This window comes from Mesoplodon bidens (genome assembly GCF_964165515.1).
Source record: "Mesoplodon bidens genome assembly, chromosome: 3".
NCBI classification, from domain to species: domain Eukaryota; kingdom Metazoa; phylum Chordata; class Mammalia; order Artiodactyla; family Ziphiidae; genus Mesoplodon; species Mesoplodon bidens.
The window spans coordinates 12,971,920-12,994,065 of record NC_138178.1 but is presented as its reverse complement, the minus strand read 5'-3'; the positions used below and the strand labels follow the sequence as shown (position 1 = coordinate 12,994,065).

The window sequence follows — 22,146 nt, the reverse complement described above, 5'->3', positions numbered from 1 at the left end:
GGGGGTTGTAAACACTGGCCAAAAAAAGCAATCATTGCTCTTGGCTAATGGCCTTTTTCCTCCCAAACATTAATTTGTAAAAGGTTATTCCAAATAAAACAAGAACACTAGGAATTGTAAGATTACAAATTACTTTCAGGCATAAAAATCAAAGCAGGAACAATCAACTTAATGAAAGACAGGCGGACCAGGTTATAAACTTTGTAAAACTGACAACACATGTAAAATAACTTTTCGGGGGGAGGGGGGAATAGTAAAGGATAATTATATTTAGCAAAGGACAGAATTACAGCAGCATCCGTTTCAGAGACTGTTTTCTCAGGCGAACTGGATATGAAAACGTAACATTCTGTAACGGACCAGTGGGAAAGAACAGAACTGAAAGCTGCAGAGTCCGTGCTTCTCAACCTCTAATGAGCAACGGAGTCACCTGGGGACCACGTGACAATGCAGCGTCTGACCTGGCAGGTGTGGGATGGGGCGTTTGAAGCAGCAGAAGATGCCGATACAGCTGCAGCGAGCCTGCAGACCACACGTGAGAACCAAGAGTCTACTGAATCGTGGCTACGAGGGGATCTGTCTGGTGCAGAGTGTGGAGAGTCTAGTGTGTTAAGTGTGTTATAATTATAAACGTACCTGCCTGAATGCCTGTCCCATTATAGTCTGTCCAACTCTGGTTTGATTAAAATGTGAAACTTTACAGTGAAGAATGATAATTCATTGCATTCACTGTATTAATTCACTAATGAAATGTTTAATAATACTACATTCAAAGCAACGTATGGATTTACAAACTAAAGGGCTACAAAGGCAGAGTCAAAAATGTACTAACTCCTTAGCACAGATGCTATCTCCTTCCAAATTCTTTGCCTTTCCCTTCAGTTTCAGACACTGATAATTATTTATTACAGATTTTGTATAAGGACATAGGCCCTCCCATAATGGCCTGGCATATAAAACTTTACAAATTCTCTTCTTGATTCTGCCTTAACTCAATTTTTCAGTAATCACATAAGGAGCCCCAACCCACAATATCTACTTCCAATGTGTGGAAGAGTTTTTTTAAGGCTCATTGTTTTCCAATAACCAGTGAAATTAGGAACGAGCACACTTTGTCAAAATTCAGAATGGACCCTTTATAATCACTACGAATATAAAAATATATGAATCAGATTTACTGAAAGCCTTAAACAATCAGAAGAGTGAATGCAATTTTACACAAAATGTGGGATCCTTGGAATGACTCTAAGGCCTGGAAAAATCCATACTCATATTTATTTCCACAACACTCCTATGTGATAGAAAGAGCCAGGTGCATTTTTCCACTTGAAGATAATAAAACTGGGCTACATGCCCAAGTGACATGCCTAAGGCTCCCGCCTAAAAAGCTTCCTCTGAGGTAACAAAAAGGGGCAATTTACAAAGACAAGGCTAAACTTTTGCCATTAATTAATACCATAATCATTGACTTTTTGTAACCTTCGACAGGAGATAGAAGTGCCTGTGTGTTGGTAAGGGCAGTACCGAGTAAGGCAGGGTGCTGGTCTGGGACCTAGAACATTCTCTCCACTCACCAACCCTTGGATACGGCATTCAGCATCTTTGAGCCTCAGTTCCCGGGACTATAAAGTGACAGAAGATAAGCCCAGGGGAGGGGGCAGGCTGAACTAGGTCTCTCCCTCAGACCTCCTATGACTCTAAAAAATGTATTTCCTCGAAGATATGGCTCTAGGAATTGCAGGGCAGCACAGGCCTCAGAAGGTGATTTGATGTTTTCCAGCAGAAGTCCAGTCAGAAGAGAGTCCAACCACCATCTGAGCAGGGGCATGATGATGGCTTAGGACATCTGGGCCAGGATTAAAGAGAGATGGCAATAGTTCTTAGAGCAGCATGGAAATAACACGTCAGAGGTTCCAGATGTACTTGGACAATTTCAGCAAGAACGAGAGGACGAGCTAAGGGAAGGAGGTTGCGGACACACATGGAATGTAGTCACAACAGTCTGCTATCTAGAAACTGAATACTGAAATTCCTCAGTGTCCCTTTTTTGTGTCACAAAGGAAGAGTGAACCATAGCCTCATACAGGATGCCTGGGCAAGTCTGGGAGGCCAGGAGGAGAAAGGCCTGAGAGAAACAGAGCTGGGGAGTGACCTCCAGAAGCCCCCAAAGGGTCCCCTTATGTGTAAATAAACGTCATAATCAAAGAGCATGACAGGTGGAGGCAACCCTGGAGATTATTCCAAACCACCCAATTTACAGATGAGAAAACAGAGGCCCAGAGGGCAGAAACCACTTGCTTTGAGACCTGAGTGGGACGGCGTCCGTGGAAGGCCTTGCAGAGGCCTCCACCCCCTGACTGGTCTTCTGAAATACCCTAATAGACCTACCCAAGTCTAGAAGCCATCAGAAGAGCAAACATTCTAAGCCCACGACGTACACACTCATCAGAGGGTTCTGAACATCAAAACGATCTCTCTGTGTTACATTTAGTTTATTCATACTCTTATTTAGTTTATTCATATTCTCTCAGGTTCATATTGTCATAAGCAGAGGTCTGATGACCTTTCAAGTTCCAAATAGCGCTGATATTGAAGCTAGAAGACAGTATAAGCATCACACACGGGTGCTCTATGTCAAGACTGTGTGACTTTGGGCAAGTTATTTAAGCTCTTTGTGCCTCCGTTTCCGTACTAGTAGAAAGGTAATAATGATGAGAATCATCATCATTAAAAGTTTGCCTGGGGGTTAAATTAGATAAGGCAGAGTTCTGATAATAGTGCCTGGAACAGTAGCACTCCTTAATGGTAGCTATTATTATAAATAGCAAATTTCACCTGGAAGACATTTAGAGATGCAGATCAACATTAGCAAATTACTCTGTAAGTTGGTGAGTCAAAAATGAAGGACTGGGCTTCCCTGGTGGCGCAGTGGTCGAGAGTCCGCCTGCCGATGCAGGGGACACGGGTTCGTGCCCCGGTCCGGGAAGATCCCACATGCCGCGGAGCGGCTGGGTCCATAAGCCATGGCCACTGAGCCTGCGTGTCTGGAGCCCGTTCTCCACAACGGGAGAGGCCACAACAGTGAGAGGCCCGCGTACCACACACACACACAAAAAAGTGAAGGACTTACAGAATGGGTTCTTCCTGTTGGCTCCTTCTTTTGGCTGCACAGCGTGGCATGCGGGATCTTACTTCCCCGACAAGGGAACGAACCCGTGCCCCCTGCAGTGGAAGCAAGGAGCCTTAACCACTGGACCGCCAGGGAAGTCCCTTCAGTTGGCTCTCGATTCCACCCTGGCCAAGCCTCTGGTTCGTACCCAGTGAAAATCAAGAACCACATTCTCGCCACTCTCATACTCTCCATTTCACGGCTCAATAAGAACCTCAATAAGAACCACTTGCAGTTTGAAAAAGAATTTAAAACATTTTACACAAGGAAGTTTCAAGTCAAAAATTCCAGCCCCACTAGGTCTCCCTTCTATCCGCGGCCCCTGCTCAGCTCCCAGCATCCTCTCCAGCCAAAGGGCAGGAGGGATGGCGGAGAGTGGGCCAGTTCTTTAAAGGATGGAGAAAGCACGGGGGAGGTAGCCTGGAAAGCTGGGGTGACCTCTCCCCGAGGAGGAGGAGGGGAGGAAAGCAGGCTGGCTGAAGATGCCAGCGGACTTGAAGGTACAGGGGAGGGAACGTCAGGGAGCCTGGCAGCCGGGCCTCTGGTGACCTTGAGGTGGCCGCAAGGGCAAGGAGGGTGAGCAGGGGCGGGCTGTGGGAGGGCTGGAGGGGAGAGAAGGTTTGGAAAAGCAACCTTGGGATGCAGGTCTGGAAAGTCATTTGTGTAACGTGCTGGGCTACCACAAAATCCACAATCGCGTTCAATGCAGAGCCTTAAAAGGCTTACTTCAACACTGAAAATACAGACGTAATAGAAACCTGACATAGCGTCTGCCCACAACAGTCACTCCTTTACTACCTTTCTGTCCTTTTCAGGTTTTCGGGTCTCAGCACATATGGCAGAAAGAGAAGCAGTGAGAAGTTGAGGGCAGTCAGACCCCCCATTCCTTACTCTGTTATCTGCTTATCTGCAAGGAAAGACAGTCGGACTTCATGGTCTCCAGGTTTCCTTCTTGCTCTACTAATTAGGATTCATTAATGTGTTACCGCTTTCAGTTTGTGGAGACTTAGCAAATGGACAATGATTTGCTTTTAGTTTGGGGGGAATCTACTGATAAATGTACACAAACCGCAACAAACTTGCTTTTATTCATTGGCTACCCTTTTCTTCTATAGGTTTGATAGGTGTATATTATAAACTATGTAATTCCTTAAATTCACTTGTTCTAAGTGGAAATACTATTAACATAAGCCCCTACATCAAGAAAAAGGCAGCCAAAACCAATGGTGGAGGGGGAAAAAGTTCTCATATTGAATATAAACTAATCTTAAACTCCAAACATTCTTCTTCCCTAATGGCTTTACTGAGATATAATTCACACACCAGACAATTCACCTATTTAAAGCATACAAATCAATGGTTTTTAGTACGGTTACAAAGTTAAACCACCGTTACCACAATGAACTTTAGAACATTTTCATCGACCTCAGAAAGAAACCCCATTACCCATAAGCAGTCCCTCCCGTTCTCCCTCCACCCCCCACCTAGGAAACCTCTCATCTACTTTCTGTCCTAGAGATCTGCCTGTCTGGACGTTTCCTATTGCACGATCATCCAGCACACAGGCGGCTGTGATTGGTCCAAACATTCTTCCTCCGAGTCCCCGGAGCACACGCATCACCCCGAGGGGCCCAGCTGTAGACCCTGGGCCATGTCCGGGCGAGCGAGGCGACATCACGGGTGCTCCCTGCTCAGTCCAGTGTGGTGGACGCGTGACAGCCAGCCCATGATGCTTCTGAGGATGCTGCCAGGCTTGCTGGGGAGCTGGGGATACCATAAACCGCTGGACAAAAATTAAAGTTCTAGGGCTTCCCTGGTGGCGCAGTGGTTGAGAGTCCGCCTGCCGATCCAGGGGACACGGGTTTGTGCCCCGGTCCGGGGGGATCCCACATGCCGTGGAGCGGCTGGGCCCGTGAGCCATGGCCGCTGAGCCTGCGCATCCGGAGCCTGTGCTCCGCGGCGGGAGAGGCCACAACAGTGAGAGGCCCGCACACCGCAAAAAATTAAAAAAATAAAGTTCTAGGGCAAAGCTAGTAGATGCAGGACACGTAAGAACAGGATAATTTAGTCCATTTTGCCGGACGATCTTGCCTCTGGATAAGTAAGCTCATTGTCCACCACTCCTGTTTTCCACAGCCAAGTACATCACAGATCTACAGAGACAGGCTGGGACCTGGGACCCTCTGCTGCACTGCTTGCACCTGGACAAGCATCTCCTCCAGCAACAGATACAAGGAAACTGTAAGGGACTAAAAACAACTGCATGCAGTCGGGGCAGATTGTGAACAAGATACAAAAGGACCAAAAACCCAACTGCCACTTCTGAGGTGTTGGGAGAAAAGCAGGGTCCTGCACACGATCCCTGCACCCAGCACCACCTGGGGGTGGGCAACCACCCTAAGCCCCCCTCCATCCCGCCCCCACCCTCACCCCGTTTAAAGGACCAGCTTGCCCACTCAGTGAGCAAGCATGGGCACCTGTGACGTGCTTTCGCTCCCTAGTGCTGCAGTATGAGTCCCAGTAAAGCCTTGCCTGAATTTCTCATCTAGCCTCTTATCAATTTCTGTTGATTAAGGAGTCCAAGAACCCTGGTGGGTAGCATTACAACACCCCATCTCAAACCTCAAGAGCTGTGTTTGAAACTCTAGTGCCATGTCAGCCCTCAATGAGAAATAAAGGAAGATAATGAGAGATGAAACTCACTCTTGAATGGCCTTCCTACATTTATAATTGGAAATTTATTCTCCTTTCCCCAAAGAAAGGGATTAATGGTGCTTGCCTTCCTCCCCAAGCCTCTAAAAGTCTGCATTGAAGATGTTTATTTCCACAGTGGGAGGTCCAGGATTACTGGGGCCTCCAGGAGGGTGAAGGCAATGACAATTTAATTAGCTCATCTTTGCCACCCATCTTTCTATACTTCTCATAAAAATGTCACGATCTATCAACATCAACCATTACGGTCCCCTATCCATTTTTTAAATACCCAAGCATTTTGAACATTTAATACCCTTGAACTACTCATATAGTCTTACAGACATTTGGGTTTTTTTTTTTTTCCATTTTGATATGAGTTTGTATTTCTGCTAAAAATAATGTATGAAAGTTTTTCCATTTAGTCAACAGGAAGGCCACGTACAATCAATTCTGCCAAGCTCACATGTGTAAAAGCCAGTACCTTACAAAGGAGACATGGCAGTATCATGTACAGGAACCTGAGTGACAGTCACCTATTGGCCGTGACTTAATAACAGATTCAGAAATGTGACAGCTGGGAGGGCCTCAGAGAGCATGGAGTCCTTCTCCCTCATTTCACAGATGAGAAAAGTGAGACCTACCAGGGCTAAGTGACCAGATTAAGTCACAGTATCCGTCACTGAAGATCCAAGACGCAAACCAGCTTCCCAAATCGCAGGAAAATGTTCTTTCTCCCAACTCGGGCTACCTACCCTGCTGACAACTCAGGATTACAATTACACGCCTCAAATCACACGGCCCAGGAGCCGGGAGCCAGAGCCTGGACGAGGCTGCTTTCTGGGTTTGTGTTTGACGGATCTGAGCGAGCAGATGGTCCTCTGACCTCATCAGGGAGGGAAAGACCAACGTGCTAACATCACGTCAAGGATTTAGTAAAAACCCACTGTGTTTAAAGCCCTGTGTTACGCTCCTGGGGAATTTCAAAGAAAGTCTGAGCTGTGATCCCAGGCGTGGAATGGCTTTCATTGCAGAGGGGGTCAGAACACAGTGCAATTGAACACTTATTAATAATGAAACAACTTACCAGAAAAGAAGGAAACAGATACGAACGGTAATGACCAGCAGAGAAAGAAGAAAAGTTGCAGGAACGTCACTGAGCGCCGTGAGATCGCCTTTACAAAGCTCAGGTTGGTACTTGACTCAGATTAAAATACCAGGGGCCTGTGTCCGAGGCTCCTGATAAGCAAATGGGCAGCATCTGACCTTGACAGGAGCTCCCTGGCAGGGATGATTGTCAGCGCTCAGCTGAAAATGACGAGACTTAACCCAACGTGGGTTCAGGAACGGAAAACGCAGGCAAACAGCAAGCCTGAGCTGTCGGGTGGGGTCAGTTTGTGGTGGGGCAGTAATTGGTTCAACACTTGAAAAACAGCAGAAAAAGCACGTGAAGAAAATCTGAGGATGCTGAGGGGTTGGGCGGGAGTTTTCCCAGAAGTCTGTCAAGAGAGTTGTCCAATCTGAGGGGTGCCCTTTGGTTTCCAGCCCAGGCAGGGTTTCTGTCCGCTATCGCTATTCATCGTGAGGTTCCCAGTAGCTAAGCTGAAAGGCCAACACGTGTGAGGAGAAACTGTGAAAGCGCAGGCAGGGCAAACCCAAGAGACGACAGACAGTTACACAGGAATAAAAGAGCTTATCTGGCTCGAGTCAGCAAACTTGAGACAGTGCAAGAACCTCTGTGCCCGTCACTCCCAGATCTGGGCCTCTGATCCTGACCCCAATCCCGGGATGGCCAGCCACATGCTGACCAGCCTCACACAGGCACCTCAAGGTCACCTCCACGTTCACAGGCTAAAAGCTCAACTTCCTTTCTCCCCTCTCCCATCCCCACACTTCCCTTCCCCGGTGACTGGCACCTCCACTCTCCTGCTTGCTCAGGGTCCAACACCTCAGCTCCCGTCCAGTGCTCCTATGTTTTCCCCTCTCCCCGTCCCGTAAAGCTGCTCTCAGCTCCACCCTGTCAGGGCCAAGTGCCCTGGCTCACGCCTCTTCTTCACTCGTTGGGATATTCTGTAGCCTCCTAAGTTCTGTACCTCCCTCTTATGCGTTCTGAACATAACCGCCTCCATTTGCTTTTATAAAATCCAGGTGGCATCACATCACTACCCTGTGCAAAATCCACAGGGCTGCTCTTGGGCTGAAGAGTCCAGTTGAGGTTCTCCGCCCGGTTCCCACTTTCTCCACGTTCCCTTCTTTAGCTCCCCGCAGCCCACACCATCTGGTTCCGGCCTCCACGCTTTGGTGCAGAAGGCCCACTTCTCCGGGGATTCCCCCCTCAGCCGTCCCTCCCTTTCTTCCGCAAATATTTCTTAAGTGTCCAGAGCAGGCTGGTGCTAACCTCTGGGCCTGCAGCTCCAGTAAACAAGCTAGACACAGCTCCTGCCCTCAGGCAGTTTCAATTATATTTGGGAAATCTACATCTGCGAACACCATGATAGACTTTAAAGATACTGGCAGAAATTTTTTCCCAAAGTTTAGTATACTCTAAAGGTCTTTAACGCTGGAGAATTTTATTTTTAAACTTGAAACAAGAACATCAAAAGTTTAAAACGTTAGCTTTAAAAATTATTTTGAAATTAGAATCCTCTGTTACCAATACAAAGAAGAAAATGCATCAAATGTGAATAACAAGGGACTCTAATTCCGAAGATGCGGGAGGGGAAAAGCAAACCTAATATTATCCTCCACAAAGAACCAGAGGGCTCAGTTTCTATTATATGGTGTATTTAGCTTTAACTGCATCATCGCCATCCTGTATAACTTTTTGGTTTCTGGTGGGCAGTCCTTCCTGCAGCTCAGAAACTTCAACCGAAGCCTCTAGTTGACCTCCCAGGCCTGTCATAAGAGGTTCTGATACTATGAGAGACTGGAAAGAGGGATGCAGGTTTTCTTGAAGAACATTAAAAATCAAGATGCCTGGGTTTCTGTAAATCTCATTAACATCTAATACAGAATCTGTCACCTAATAGTTTAAAAAAAATTCCTTCATCCTTTCTTCTCTTCTGCATTCCCTATGATGTCTATCACAGAGCCTTACACACAGTAGGTGCAAATAAACACACACTGAGTTGATAATTGTGTGTGAAATCATCCACCTATGGGGAGCAGAGCTTAAAGTGGTAGAGGAGATGGAAGAACAGAACTGTAGCAACCGTAACAGCGAGGCCTCTGGGGGAGCATTCATCTTGAAAGACATCTTAAAAGAACGGTCATGGGGAGTCACACTGTCCCAACAATGATCAGAACGCAGTTCACCTCTGTGCATATTACAAACCAATGAAGTGATTTTAAGAAGCACTAATAAGTTGGAGAAAATTTTGAATCTGAAAGCACTGAGCATACATGCATACACGTACGCACACAGGTTTACATATGAATGTTCAGTGACACTGCTGTTAATAATGAGTATTCTAGAACTGTTGCTTGAATTTATCTTTAACAGCAAGAAAAAGAAGTTGTTTTTAAAAGACATTTTCAAGAAATCAAAACCAGAGGAAAGATACAAATGTTTACGGAGACAGCACGGATGTTTCTCAGTTCCTTTCAAGAAGTTCAAGTTGGCTAAAGGAGGTCAATTAAGTTGGCTAATTACTATGTTCTACTTTGATCAGATGGATAGATACTGACTTTTTTCAGGTGCAGCAAAACGGCATTCAAACACGCAAGGGAGGTGGCGAACATTTATCCATTTGATATAACATGAAGGTTTGAATACTAAACGAACCGCACAGTGGAGCTCCTTTTCGCCACAGAGATTTAAAAGTCATTTGCCCAATAAGCAAGCACTTCAGAAAATTAAACAGAGCAAGGCAAGGGGAACAGTGAGGGGCCTGGGCCCCTTGAGCAATCCAGTGCTTCCAAAGATGACAAGACGCCGGGTCATTGATCCCACTTTTCAAATCAGATTGAGAAAGAGAGTTCAGTTTGGCACTAGGTGTCAACTGATACCTGTTACCTGTTCTGGCCACAGTGAATGAAGCGTCCGGGCAGTGGTGAGCCGAACAGCCGAGACCACAGCCCCGCCGGCCCCCGCAAGCGCACAGCACTCCGCCCCCCTGGCTTGCGGCGCGCAGGCACCCAGACGCACCAAGCCAGAGCCACTGTTGGCACAACTTCCTCCGTTTTCCAAACCAAGTAGCCAACAAGGTGGGTTAAGCCCCATGTGTACGATCTTATCTTCAGTTTAAACTCAGGGGCCCTGCCCCAGCTGAAAAAGTTTTAAAGGTACAGACATTGGGAAAGGAACATAGAAACGGGGCCAGTACAATCGGCCCTCCGTATCCGCAGATTCCACATCCGCAGATTCCGCATCCGCCGATTCCAACTGCAACTTGAACTGCAGTTGGTGGGATCTGTGGGTGCACAGGGACTGCGTATGTCTGGTTTACTAACGTTACTGTAAACACCCACTTTTTAATTTTTAAATAGAAATACAGTTGCCAAAGAGAAAGCAGCAATCTAAATGCCAAAAACACCAGGCATGGCTGAGGGAAGGAGTGGTATTCAAATGATTAATTACACTCACACCGGTTCTCCCTTGTACTGATCTCTCACGCTAAGAGCTTAACAGACTTGCCAATTAGTTCCGTGTGAATCATCCTCCACTCGCCTAATTTGCCTTCAAAGTTTGTATCAGCAATGTGCACTTACTTAAATATCAACTTACGTTGTTTTGTTTTTAGGGGGAAAAAAGAGAGGGAAACCCGGTTCGTGTCTTAGTATTTCAGCAACTAAGGATCTAATGGATCCATTTGGGATCTCAATTAACAGGGCTGGTTCTCAGAAGAAATATAAGGACTTCACTGTGGTAATGAATTGAGGAATTTAACAAGATCCTGTAGCACAGGCCCTGAAAGTCAGTTTCTGTGAAACGCCAGTATAGCTATTTTATTTTAAAAAATTAAAAAAAAAAAAAAAAAGGAGGAGCACAAAGGAAGATACACACTTGAATGTAGCCAGAGTCAGAGGAGATTCTCTTAGGATGTCGAAGTTATTAGCTGTTCCTTCTTTTCAAAGCATACAATTTTCACACGGCCTCTTGAAACGTATAACAGTTCTTACATAATGTAGAATTATTCCTTTTTATTTTATACAAGGCTTTTTTACAATTCCAAAATTTGTTCTTTAAAGGTGACTTGGCTTTTTCAGCAGTAAATTCAAGTCCAAGTGTGATCGAAGTTCTTTCTCTCTTACACATGAAGCCCACACCTGAACACTGGCTCCATCGCAGTTTTTAAAAGCAAACCGAGCGCTCACATCCTCCCCACCCACTTCCCCTCAGCCCTCTCCGGGGCGCACCCGAGCCTCTGCTCAGAGCCTGGACCTCCGTGGAAACCTCGGCCAGGTCCGCAGAGGAGGGAACGTCACCAGCCGCCTGGCCAGCGTCGCTTTTTCAAAACATGGCAGCTTCAAGGCTTCTCATGCCTGAGTAAGCCTGTGAGAGATTCTTGGAAACTTCCAACAATGGGGCAGGGCGGGGAGACCCACAGACCTATAAGAAAGCATGCTAGCTAAGCTTGATTTGCCTTAGGGGCCTATTCTTTAAGGGAAAGTACAGGGTGAGCTGTTCCAGTATTCACCTTGTAAGGTCACCCAGGGCGGCAATAGGACACGTAATGCAGGATTAGTTAGGATTTCTGGTTTGAGGCAAACAAGAGAAAGTGTTTACCAGATTTAAAATAAGTCAGTACTCTTATAGTAAAATGAACGGCCTGCCGTAAAAGACCAGAAAGCAGCCCTTGTATCTTCTGACTTAGATTTCTGCTCTTAAAAAAATCCTTGGCTTTTACGAATCTGGCCAGCTCTGTGAAAATCAGGTAACTGATGCCTAGTCTGTTCTCAGGAGAAATGACCAGAGATGAGCAGATCTGACAGCGATTTTAAAAGTTGAAATTGAGAACTGGGCAAACATGGGGAGAAAAGCAACAGGGCACATCTGTACATGGGGGGGGTCCCAAGAGCAGGAGACGGTGCTGCACAGAAGTGTCCCTGGGACTGGCGGGCTCCTGATGGTGACAGCGGTGCTGCAGTCACTAGACCGCTGGGCACTGCAGGGCTCTAAGGGGGTCTCTGACAAAATACGGCAGCGAGGGCCAGGGTGGGCCAATTCGGCAAATCTGCAAGAACGAAAACAAATTTCTAAGATTCCTAAGTGGCCTCTACAAATAAAGGAAATGCGAATTCAACACACATACACAACCCTAGGGGCTGCCAACCCGTTTGAGGGCAGAAAATCAAAAGGAGGCTCTGCGGGCAGAATACTTTCATCTGTAAGTGAGAATATTATATAAAACTCACAGGCTTGCTCCCTTCCCAGAGAATAATTTCTTCTGCGGACTACTGAAATCACATTGTATAGTGGTCCCTAACGGAAAGAACCCTTTATTTCAGAAAGAACACTGAAAAATTCTCATACAAAATGAAAATTACTATTATCTAATTTACTTGTCATGACAAAAATGTGAATCCCATTTTCCAGAGCAAAAGGCACGATGAAACCCATGTGAAACCAATGTTACGAAAGCAGCTCACCTGGAAATCCTGATCATCGATTCCAAACCTCTCCCGCAGGTTACGGAAAACCATCGGGCAGTATTCCTTAAACTTGAAGTGGCTCGGCATGTTTTCTCTGAAACAGGTTGTGGAATAAAGTTCAGACGTACAAAGAGTGAACCAGACTTGAATCTGCCACCTTCATGCTCCCCTGCAGCCAAAGAAGTGCTTGGGGTTCCCGACCCACAGAAGGCACAGGTGGGTTTCAAGGGGCCAACCAGAACCCACAGTAGGATCCGGGGGACAGAAGGGACGGACACGCAGGGGAAATGGTGAGGGAAAAGCAAAGAGCTTGGCGAGTTAGGGAAGGACAGCAAACGGTGCTCCCTCACTGGTCCTGGGCTGCCTGCTGATGAAAGCTTACAAAACAAGACTGACTCTCACTCCTAGATGGACCTGTTTTATCTTTTATATAAACACCACACTCTATATTCACCTAGAAAAGATCCCCTCAAAAGGTCAACCTTTAAAGGGCATTATGAGAATAATTAACACATCAGCTTCACATTAGAACAATGGCCCCATTAAGGAATTTCACAACTGATCTTCACATGGGAGGGATTTCTCTGGGGCTCATCCCACTCATTCAGAATGGCTTCCCCCTTTGTGTTCACACGCGCACACACACCCTGTGCCCCCACTGTGGTACTCCACACACTAAGTGATGGTAATTTGTATATGTGTCCACTTTCAACCACCCGCCTGACTGTGAACCCCCGAGGGCAAGACTGTTTCTTATACATCCCTGTACGTCTGGCTCTCAATGGACTGCCTGACACAGAAGGTGGTCCATAATGATGTCTAAAATGACATCCAAAAGAGGGAGAAATAGTCTCAATGCCCAACATGGCATCCAATTATGTTTTATAAAAATGCACCTTCATTCTTTATTGTTTTAGGAAGTAGTCATTTCTGTTCATAAAGGAATCATCAGGAGAGTTTGGTTTAAGAGAGCTGAGGTCCATAGCTGCCAAAAAAAAAAAAAAAAAAGAATCCAAGCAATTTACAGCTTCAAACATTTAAATAGTAATGAGAATATCACTTTAACATATAAGATATTCATAGAGAACAATATGCCATATGCAAAAAGATATTACCCAAGAGGGCCTGCTGTTGCTTTTCTGAAAATGACAGATGGTTATGTTTATCACAGGATAAACTTTATCAGCAAAACTTTACTCCCACCCATTGAAAAATAATGTGATTATAGAAATTCACAAAAATTCAAATTCAAATTCATACTCCTGGCAGCCACATCAGTTCTACAAAAGGTCGTGCTGGTACTTACTTGTTAAAAAGGTGATTGTCCACCTTTATTTTTGAATAGGCCTTGAAGTCATCTGGCATCAACATAACAGGGATTTGAACGTGGCTCAGTTCATTGATCTAGAAAAATATAAAATAAATGGCACAGGTTGTAAGTGTCTAGGTGGGAAGTGCTTGACTTAAACATGTAATTTACCAAGGAAACGTCATGGATGCTTGTACTTCCTGGCCCACCTTCCTCCCTGTTCCTGTCCCGAATTGTCTCTTCTGCCGCCTTCCCCACTCTTTTCATCAGCCGTCACCACTGCCCCCCAGCACACATCGGCTGCAACTCCCCGGCTCAGCCCTGTCTGCCGCTGGCCCCCGGGATGGCAGGGGCAAGGGAGGGGTTCTGGAGGGTGAACCCTCAGGGCCAGCTGGCCCTGCTTCTCCCCGTCCACCCTCCCACTGCCCCTCCAGAGCCTTGACCCAGAGGTCCTTTGATCCCATGTCCAGGTCAACTTCCCTCTGTAAAGAAAATATTCTCTGAGAAAGAGGCCTTTTTAATTTCTGATATAAATATTTGTCGAATTAATCAATAAGACTATTTCTTCACACTTCGGGGTACGAAAAAGGAACACTGCCGTTCATGTGGTCTTTACCTTTCTTGTGGGAACTAATTTAAAAATAAGTATTGGGATAGGGCATGAATTTACCAGAAGAGGAACCTTCATGAAGGAAAGGAAGGAAGCATATGGCTCTGGGATTGGATGAGAGGGAGGTGGGTTGGCCAGGGGTCAAGACAAAGGCACATCTTTATGTGGTTACAGAGAACAAAAGGTAAATCCATCTCGGTTTACATTCCAGTGAATGGCAGGGACAGGGACGGCTTTTGACACCTGACTTTGAAACAGTTGAACCTTCTCTTGGTTAATTATTTTTGCATTTAGCTCCCAAGTGATAACTCCCTGGTTGCTAGTAATAAAAACCACTTTAAAGGTTTATACTTCCAGTAAGTGTAAGACACTTGGAAGGCTTCTCAGTTACAAAAACAAACAAAATAAGTTTCTTGATAGAGCAGAGTTGTTAAAACCCACTGCTGGGTTCATAGAAAGCAGAAGGAAAATTTCAAGACCCTCCTTCCGCTAAAGTGAGTTAGTTTAATCATCCGTAGGGCATGTGGTGACCGTCAGGTAAGTGTGAAAGGAGGGGCTTCTCTGAAGATAGATGCCAATTTCACACTTTGGGTCAAAGCATAACTGCGGAGCTCAACCCGAGACTTCAACATTAAACTAGGACCCCTGAAGTGAAAGTGGTCCCAAAGCCCAGTGGAAGTAAATGTAAATGGTGCCTGGAAGAAAACACCCTTAACACAGACCTCCAGGATCCCCACAGATTAAGTTCAACCAAATATGAGTTCACAAAGACAACAAGAGTGGGAGTCAACAGAAACAAAAACTGATATTATTTTCAAGGCTTCAGCTGGTAGGACAATCAGATACAGAATAGAAAATAAAAACTATGAATAAAACGTGTGACGATAGTAAGAGGTGGACTAGCAAAAATGAGTAAACTATGAGACTTTCAAAATGACCAATCAGACTTGAAAAAGAATCAAATAAAAATTTTACAAAATGGAAACTGTAACTGTTGACTTGAAAACAAAACAAAAAGCCTCTGACCTAGTATTTACGCAGCAGATTGGATCACTGATATACCAGAGGGTAGATCTGAGAAAACTACCTAGAATACCAGACAGAAAGAATGGAAATGTAATATATGAGAGAATGGTTAAGACGGGGAGTGCAGTGGGTTTAAATGGAATCTTAGAGGAAGAGAGTAATACAGAATATGGGGAAGAGATAATATTTGAAGATGTAATGGTTGAGAATTTTTCATGACTGTGAGAGTTATAAACGTGTAGATGCATAATACCTAATGTACACAGAAGAAATCCACACCTAGAGACACTGCAGCTAAACTAAAGGATACCAAAAACCAAGAAAAGAAAAGGGGCCAGAGAGAAAAGACAGAACACAACAAAGAAATGACTATCAGACGGACAGCTTACTTCCCAACAGCAAAACTGGGAGCCCGGGCTTCCCTGGTGGCGCAGTGGTTGAGAATCTGCCTGCTAATGCAGGGGACATGGGTTCGAGCCCTGGTCTGGGAAGATCCCACACGCTGCGGAGCTAGGCCCTTGAGCCACAACTACTGAGCCTGCGCGTCTGGAGCCTGTGCTCCGCAACGGGAGAGGCCAAAACAGTGAGAGGCCCGCGCACCGTGATGAAGAGTGGCCCCCGCTTGCCAAAACTAGAGAAAACCCTCACACAGAAATGAAGACCCAACACAGCCATAAATAAATAAATAAATATTAAAAAAAAAAAAAAAAAACTGGGAGCCCACAGACAGTAGAATGATATCCTCAGAGTGGAAGATTGCTGTCAACATAAAACTGTATACTGTGGTATAATAAGAAATATATTTTGATCATTGTCCGGGTTCCTGGCACAAATCTCCTAAAACCCTTGCAACTTCCTAAGTGACAGGAGTATCTTTTGCCATTCACCAGAAGCCCTTTCGGGGCATACCTGAATTTATGCTAATGAGGTGACTTAGGTTTAGACCCCTAGATGGCCTCAGGATGGGGCCTGGTCACCAGAAAGACCAAGTGACCGGACGGTTGGAACTTTCAGCCCTACCCACTGACCTCAGGGAAGGGGAAGGGAGACGCTGGAGATGAAGTTCTATGTAAACTTTTGAACAATAAGAGTTGGAGAGCTTCTGGGTGGGTGAACACATCCACATGCCAGGAGGGTGGTGCACCCCAGTTCCATGGGGACAGAAGCTCCTGCACTCGGGACCTATGTACCTCTGCATCAGTATCCTTTATCACATCTTTTATAATAAACTGGTAAACATATATAAATGTTTTTCAGAGTTCTGTGAGCTGCTTAGCAAAATAATGGAACTGGAGGAGGAGGCTGTGGGAACCTCTGATTTACAGCCAGTTGGTCAGAAGCACAAGTAACAACCTGGACTTGTGAGGGGTAACTGAAGTCGAGGAAGGGGCAGTCTTGTGGGACTGGGCTAATGACCTGTGGGGTCTGATTCGATCTCCAGGAAGACAGTGTCAGAACTGACTTACTGCTTCGGGATATTGGAAAAAAACACACGTGGGACAAACCCATTAAAACTATCTTTCAGGGCTTCCCTGGTGGCTCAGTGGTTGAGAGTCTGCCTGCTGATGCAGGGGACATGGGTTCGTGCCCCGGTCTGGGAAGATCCCACATGCCGCAGAGCGGCTGGGCCCGTGAGCCATGGCCGCTGAGCCTGCGCGTCCGGAGCCTGTGCTCCGCAACGGGAGAGGCCCACGTACTGCAAAAACAAACAAACAACAAACAAACAAACAATATTTCAATATATTGGAAGATTGGGATTGACGTATACGCACTACTATATATAAAATAGATAACTAATAAGGACCTACTGTGTAGCACAGGGAACTCTACTCAGTACTCTGTAATGGCCTATATGGGGAAAGAATCTTAAAAAGAGTAGATGTATGTGTATGTATAACAGATTCACTTTGCTGTATACCTGAAACTAACATAACATTGTAAGTCAACTATACTCCAATAAAAATTAAAAAACTGTGTTTCAAAAAAATGAGAGCAAAATAAAGGCTTTTAACTGAGAACTTATCTACAACACACCTCCCTAGAGGAACTTACAAGCTTTAGAAGCACATTATTTAGACTCTATTAAAGATATACTTCAGAGGGCTTCCCTGGTGGCGCAGTGGTTGAGAGTCCGCCTGCCGATGCAGGGGACACGGGTTCGTGCCCCAGTCTGGGAAGATCCCACATGCCGCGGAGCGGCTGGGCCCATGAGCCATGGCCGTTGAGCCTGCGCGTCCGGAGCCTATGCTCCGCAACGGGAGAGGCCACAACAGTGAGAGGCCCACATACCGCAAAAAAAAAAAAAAAAAAAAAAAGATATACTTCAGAAAGAAGGTAAACATTATGGGTGGAAGGTCTGAGATAACAAAAAGAATTAGTAAGTAAATAAACTGGTAAATATAAGGACAAATATAAGTAAACATCTATATAAAGTAATAATGCCCAATTTATGAGATTAAAAAGGACAGAAATACACACTGAATAGCAACAGGGTATAAGTTGGAAAGTAGATGGCCACGGTTATAATGCTCATGGTATTTTTCAGGAGGAGAGGTAAGGTATTAACTGCAGACTTTAAGTGTTATGTTACAATGCCAAGGGCAAACATTAAAAGAATAAGAAACACAGTAGATAACTTCCAAACTAGTAGAAGGGGAAAAACAGAATGAGAAAACAAAGCTCAATTTAAAAAAAAAGAAACGTGGGGCTTCCCTAGTGGCGCAGTGGTTAAGAATCCACCTGCCAGTGCAGGGGTCACAGGTTCGAGCCCTGGTCCGGGAAGATTCCACATGCCGTGGAGCAACTAAGCCCGTTCGCCACAATTACTGAGCTTGCACTCTAGAGCCCGCGAGCCACAACTACTGAGCCCATGTGCCACAACTACTAAAGCCTGCGCACCTAGAGCCCGTGCTCCACAACAAGAGAAGCCGCTGCAGTGAGAGGCCCGCGCATCGCAACAGAGAGTAGCCCCCACTCACCGCAACTAGAGAAAGCCTGCACACAGCAACGAAGACCCAACACGGCCAAAAATAAATAATAAATAAATAAATTTTAAAAATAAAAAAAGAAATGCAAGCAGTAGAAAAGAAATTTGCACAACAAAAGTGGGACAAATAAAAGTGATATAAATAAATCTGGATATATACATAATCACAATAGGCATAAATAGGCTAGCAGTTAAACATAAAGACTGTCATAATGAATTAAAAACTATAAGCTATGTGCACGAGACACACCTAAAACATAAGAACTCAAATACATCAAAAGCTAAGGGACAGAAAAAATATATTAAATAGTACTAAAAATTACTGAAAAGCTAGCCTACTTTTATTAGTATCAAATAAACGAATAACTTTAAGACAAAAGCATTACTAAGGGTAAAGAAGGTCTGTGCACAATGATAAAAGGTTCAATTAGCCAGGAAGATAGGATTCATATTTTACAAGCACCTAATTAGCCTGAAAGTATAGAGCAAAAATTGTTAGGACCTCAGGGAAAACGGGCGATCCATCATTATAGAGGAACATTTGAATGTGCTTTTATTGACAGTTTAAACAGACACAAAATTAAGAAAGATACAGATTTTTAAACAACATATTGAAGTCAATATGTTGCATACCTATTATATTATGGCCAAGTATTCTTCCAGATGCTTGGGATACATTGTGGAACAAAACAGATTAAGATGCCTGCCCTCTGGAGCTTCTGTTTTAGTGGGAAGAGCCAGAAGATAAAACAATAAACTTAGTAAATTACTGTGTTAGAAGTAAATTATCTACTATTTTAAAAGGCTATGGAAAAAGGAAAAAGAGCAGGACAAAAGAGCTAGGGAGCACCCATTGGTGCAGAGGTGAGAGTCACTGAAGCATTTAAAATAGGGTGGATTCAAGTAGGCCAGAGTTTGGAGGAGATGAGATTTAACACTGCAGTGCAAAGGCCCTGGGGTAGGGACATGCCTGGTATGCTTGGGACAAGGAGACCAGTGTGGCCGGAGCAGATTATGTGAGGGGAGAGACGGTAAGAGCTGAGATCAGCAGTAAAGGCAAGGGGTTCCTATAGGGCCTTCTGGGTCACTAGAAAGACTCGCTTTTACTCTGTGAGATAAGGGAGCTCTTGTAGCTTCTGGGTGATAAAGAGATGATATCAGTGAACTTAGGGCTTAGAAAGATGACGGGGTGGTGGGCACAAGCATAGAAATAGGGAGACCAGTTACACGCAAGTGTAGTAATAGCCTGTTCGTTTGTCTGTTTTGTTTTTTGGGTTTCTTTTGGCCGCGCCTCGTGGCCTGTGGGATCTTAGTTCCCCAACCAGGTATTGAACCTGCACCCCCTGCAGTGGAAGCGTGCAGTCTTAACCGCCCGACCGCCGGGGAAGTCTCGTGATACCCTGTTTTGACCAGGACGACAGCAGTGTAGTTAGAGACGGGGAGTCAGATTGTGGATATTTTCAGAAAGTAGAGACATGATTTCCTGGAGCTCTGAGCGGGGGTGTCAGAAAGACAGAAGCTCAGGCCCACTCACAGGCTTTGGTCTGAACAATTACAAGATGGAGCTGCCATCGACCAAGATGGGGGAGACTTCTCACCGTGTTTCTCTTTACACTTTTTGATTTTTGAATCATGTTAAAGAATTGACTGGTCTAAAAATTTAATACTTCTTTAAAAACCCTATGACAAAAAACATATATGCAAACTATCAGCTAGAGTTATAAAATATATATTTAGTATAGAATTATATTATGTTGAGCACTGCACAAATTTTCAGATTGGATACCACCACCCTCATTTCTGGATCCACGTTGACTTTCATGTGGTACTTGCTTTTTTTTTCACATAACGGTTGAGATTCCAGCTTCTCAAAGATTATCACTGTGCTACAGGAAGTAGTACAAAGTTGAAATTGTGAACTCCCTCAAACTAGCAGTTTGCATGGTGTCTCACAGATGTAGAGAGCGCCATGTTTCCCTTGAAATTTTAAAAACTCCCTCGGTACTCCTTGTGAATTTGCTGCAGTGCCCCAGGGCACTGTTTGGGGACCACAGCTATAAACAGCAGCAGATGTTTAAAACAGCAAATGACATAATCTAATTATAGAATAAGATAATCAGAATAATCCCCTAAATGCATTGTACTGGATTATAACATATAACCACTTTATATTCACCTCAAACGAGCGGTTCATTACAACCACCAGTTAATCCTCAGCCCGTATAAACTGATGATCTCTATAACCTTCCCAAGCAAATAGCTTTCTTGGGATAACGCTATATCAACTGCATTTGTGCAAAGCCAAATTACAATTCTGTTCCTATCAAATTATGGCAATAACTTAATCAAACATCACTTTTAGCCCATTCTATATTATTAAAATCTCCTTTGTCTTATGGCCCATAAAAATGTATGAAACTTCCACTAGACTGATTTAAAATCATATAATCTCTCCCATTCAGTTTACTCATGTATCTTATAATATTAAATAATTCTCAGAGTATATTTGTAAAAAATTAAAATCTATATCTATTTATGTTAGCACTGGAATATCAAAGTTTGGGGAAAAAAAAGAGAGAGAGAGAGAGAATAAGTGGAAACCAAGACTTGTGACAAACACAGTCAGAATGAAGCTGGATGGCCATTAAATCCATTTCTCAATACCTTATGGAAATAGAAGAGAATAAATAAAAACAAAGGAAATTTACAGGGTGACAAGGAAAAGTGAAGGAGCAGCCAACTTCATGTTGCTTTCACCAAATTATACAGAAGAAAGTTGGAGAGAGCATAATAAGTGATTCCTGTCACATCTCTGCTTTCTGAGAAAGCAAAACCCCACCTGGGAGCCGGAACATGGAAATCCATCCATTCCACTCTTGTGCTGCTGAGATCTGTGTTGGTAACAGTATCTTCCTTAGAAAGCCAGCAGGGAAAGAGGAACTTTCAGAGCAGGAGATCCTGCTCTAAAAATGTTTTGTTCTAAAAACATGAAAACCTTCCAGCCCAGATGGAACGTGTGATCTGTGAATTTCCCTCATCCATATGTGTTCCATACCCATCCTTGTTATGTGAGCATCCGCTCTGCTGGGCGCCTGGCAGAGACCAGTGTTCACCCAGTCCACAGTCCAGAGGGGCCCACATGTTAGTCGAAGAAGTGCACAAATGTAAAGTTCCAACAACGACAAGTGTCAGGAGGAAGGAGGTCATCAGGCTATGAGCAAGCGGGATGGAGGCGTGGCCCAGGGAGGGGATGGGGGTGAAGGAGGGGCCAGCCTGGAGCACGAGGGGGCAGGGGACAGGGGTTCCAGGAAGCAGGGTCGCAGGTGCAAAGGCCCTGTGGCAGGGTTGCAGGGGGCGGGGCGTACAGTTAACTGGAGAGACCGAAGCTTAATGTGTTAGGAGTGCAGAAATCCAGGCGCACGAGGCGCGATGGCGCTGAACCACCTAAAAGGGCTGTAAGAGGCCACAGGAGCGCTCCAAGAGAGGACGGACGGGGCGGAGGGGAAGGGAGAAGGTTCTGGCGATACAGCACGGGTCTAAACACGGGCTTGTGGGACAGGACAGCGTAGAGCATCTGTCGAGAGAGCGCACTTCAAGGGAAGAGTCCAGTTTTGAACTTGTGAAATTTGATGTGCTCTTGAGACGCCTTAAGTGTGTCAGGCAGGCAGGTGGACTTGTGGCTCTGACATTCCCAGGGGAGGCGAGGAGTGGGGCGGGAGGGAGGAAAACAGGCATGTTGTGTGTACGCCCCAGGTCATCCA

At 45.0% G+C, this 22,146-nt stretch overlaps 1 protein-coding gene across 1 annotated transcript in view; it reads right to left on the bottom strand.

Annotated features, from left to right (window-relative positions):
- PIP4K2A (phosphatidylinositol-5-phosphate 4-kinase type 2 alpha) overlaps positions 1-22,146 on the bottom strand; it is a 179,497-nt gene that overhangs the window by 61,015 nt on the left and 96,336 nt on the right. Inside the window, exons 2-3 of the mRNA XM_081226989.1 lie at positions 13,761-13,858; positions 12,452-12,548 (exon numbers count right to left, since the gene is read on the bottom strand). Coding sequence (XP_081083115.1) covers positions 12,452-12,548; positions 13,761-13,858 — 195 coding nt within the window. The remainder of the gene's footprint in view (positions 1-12,451; positions 12,549-13,760; positions 13,859-22,146) is intronic.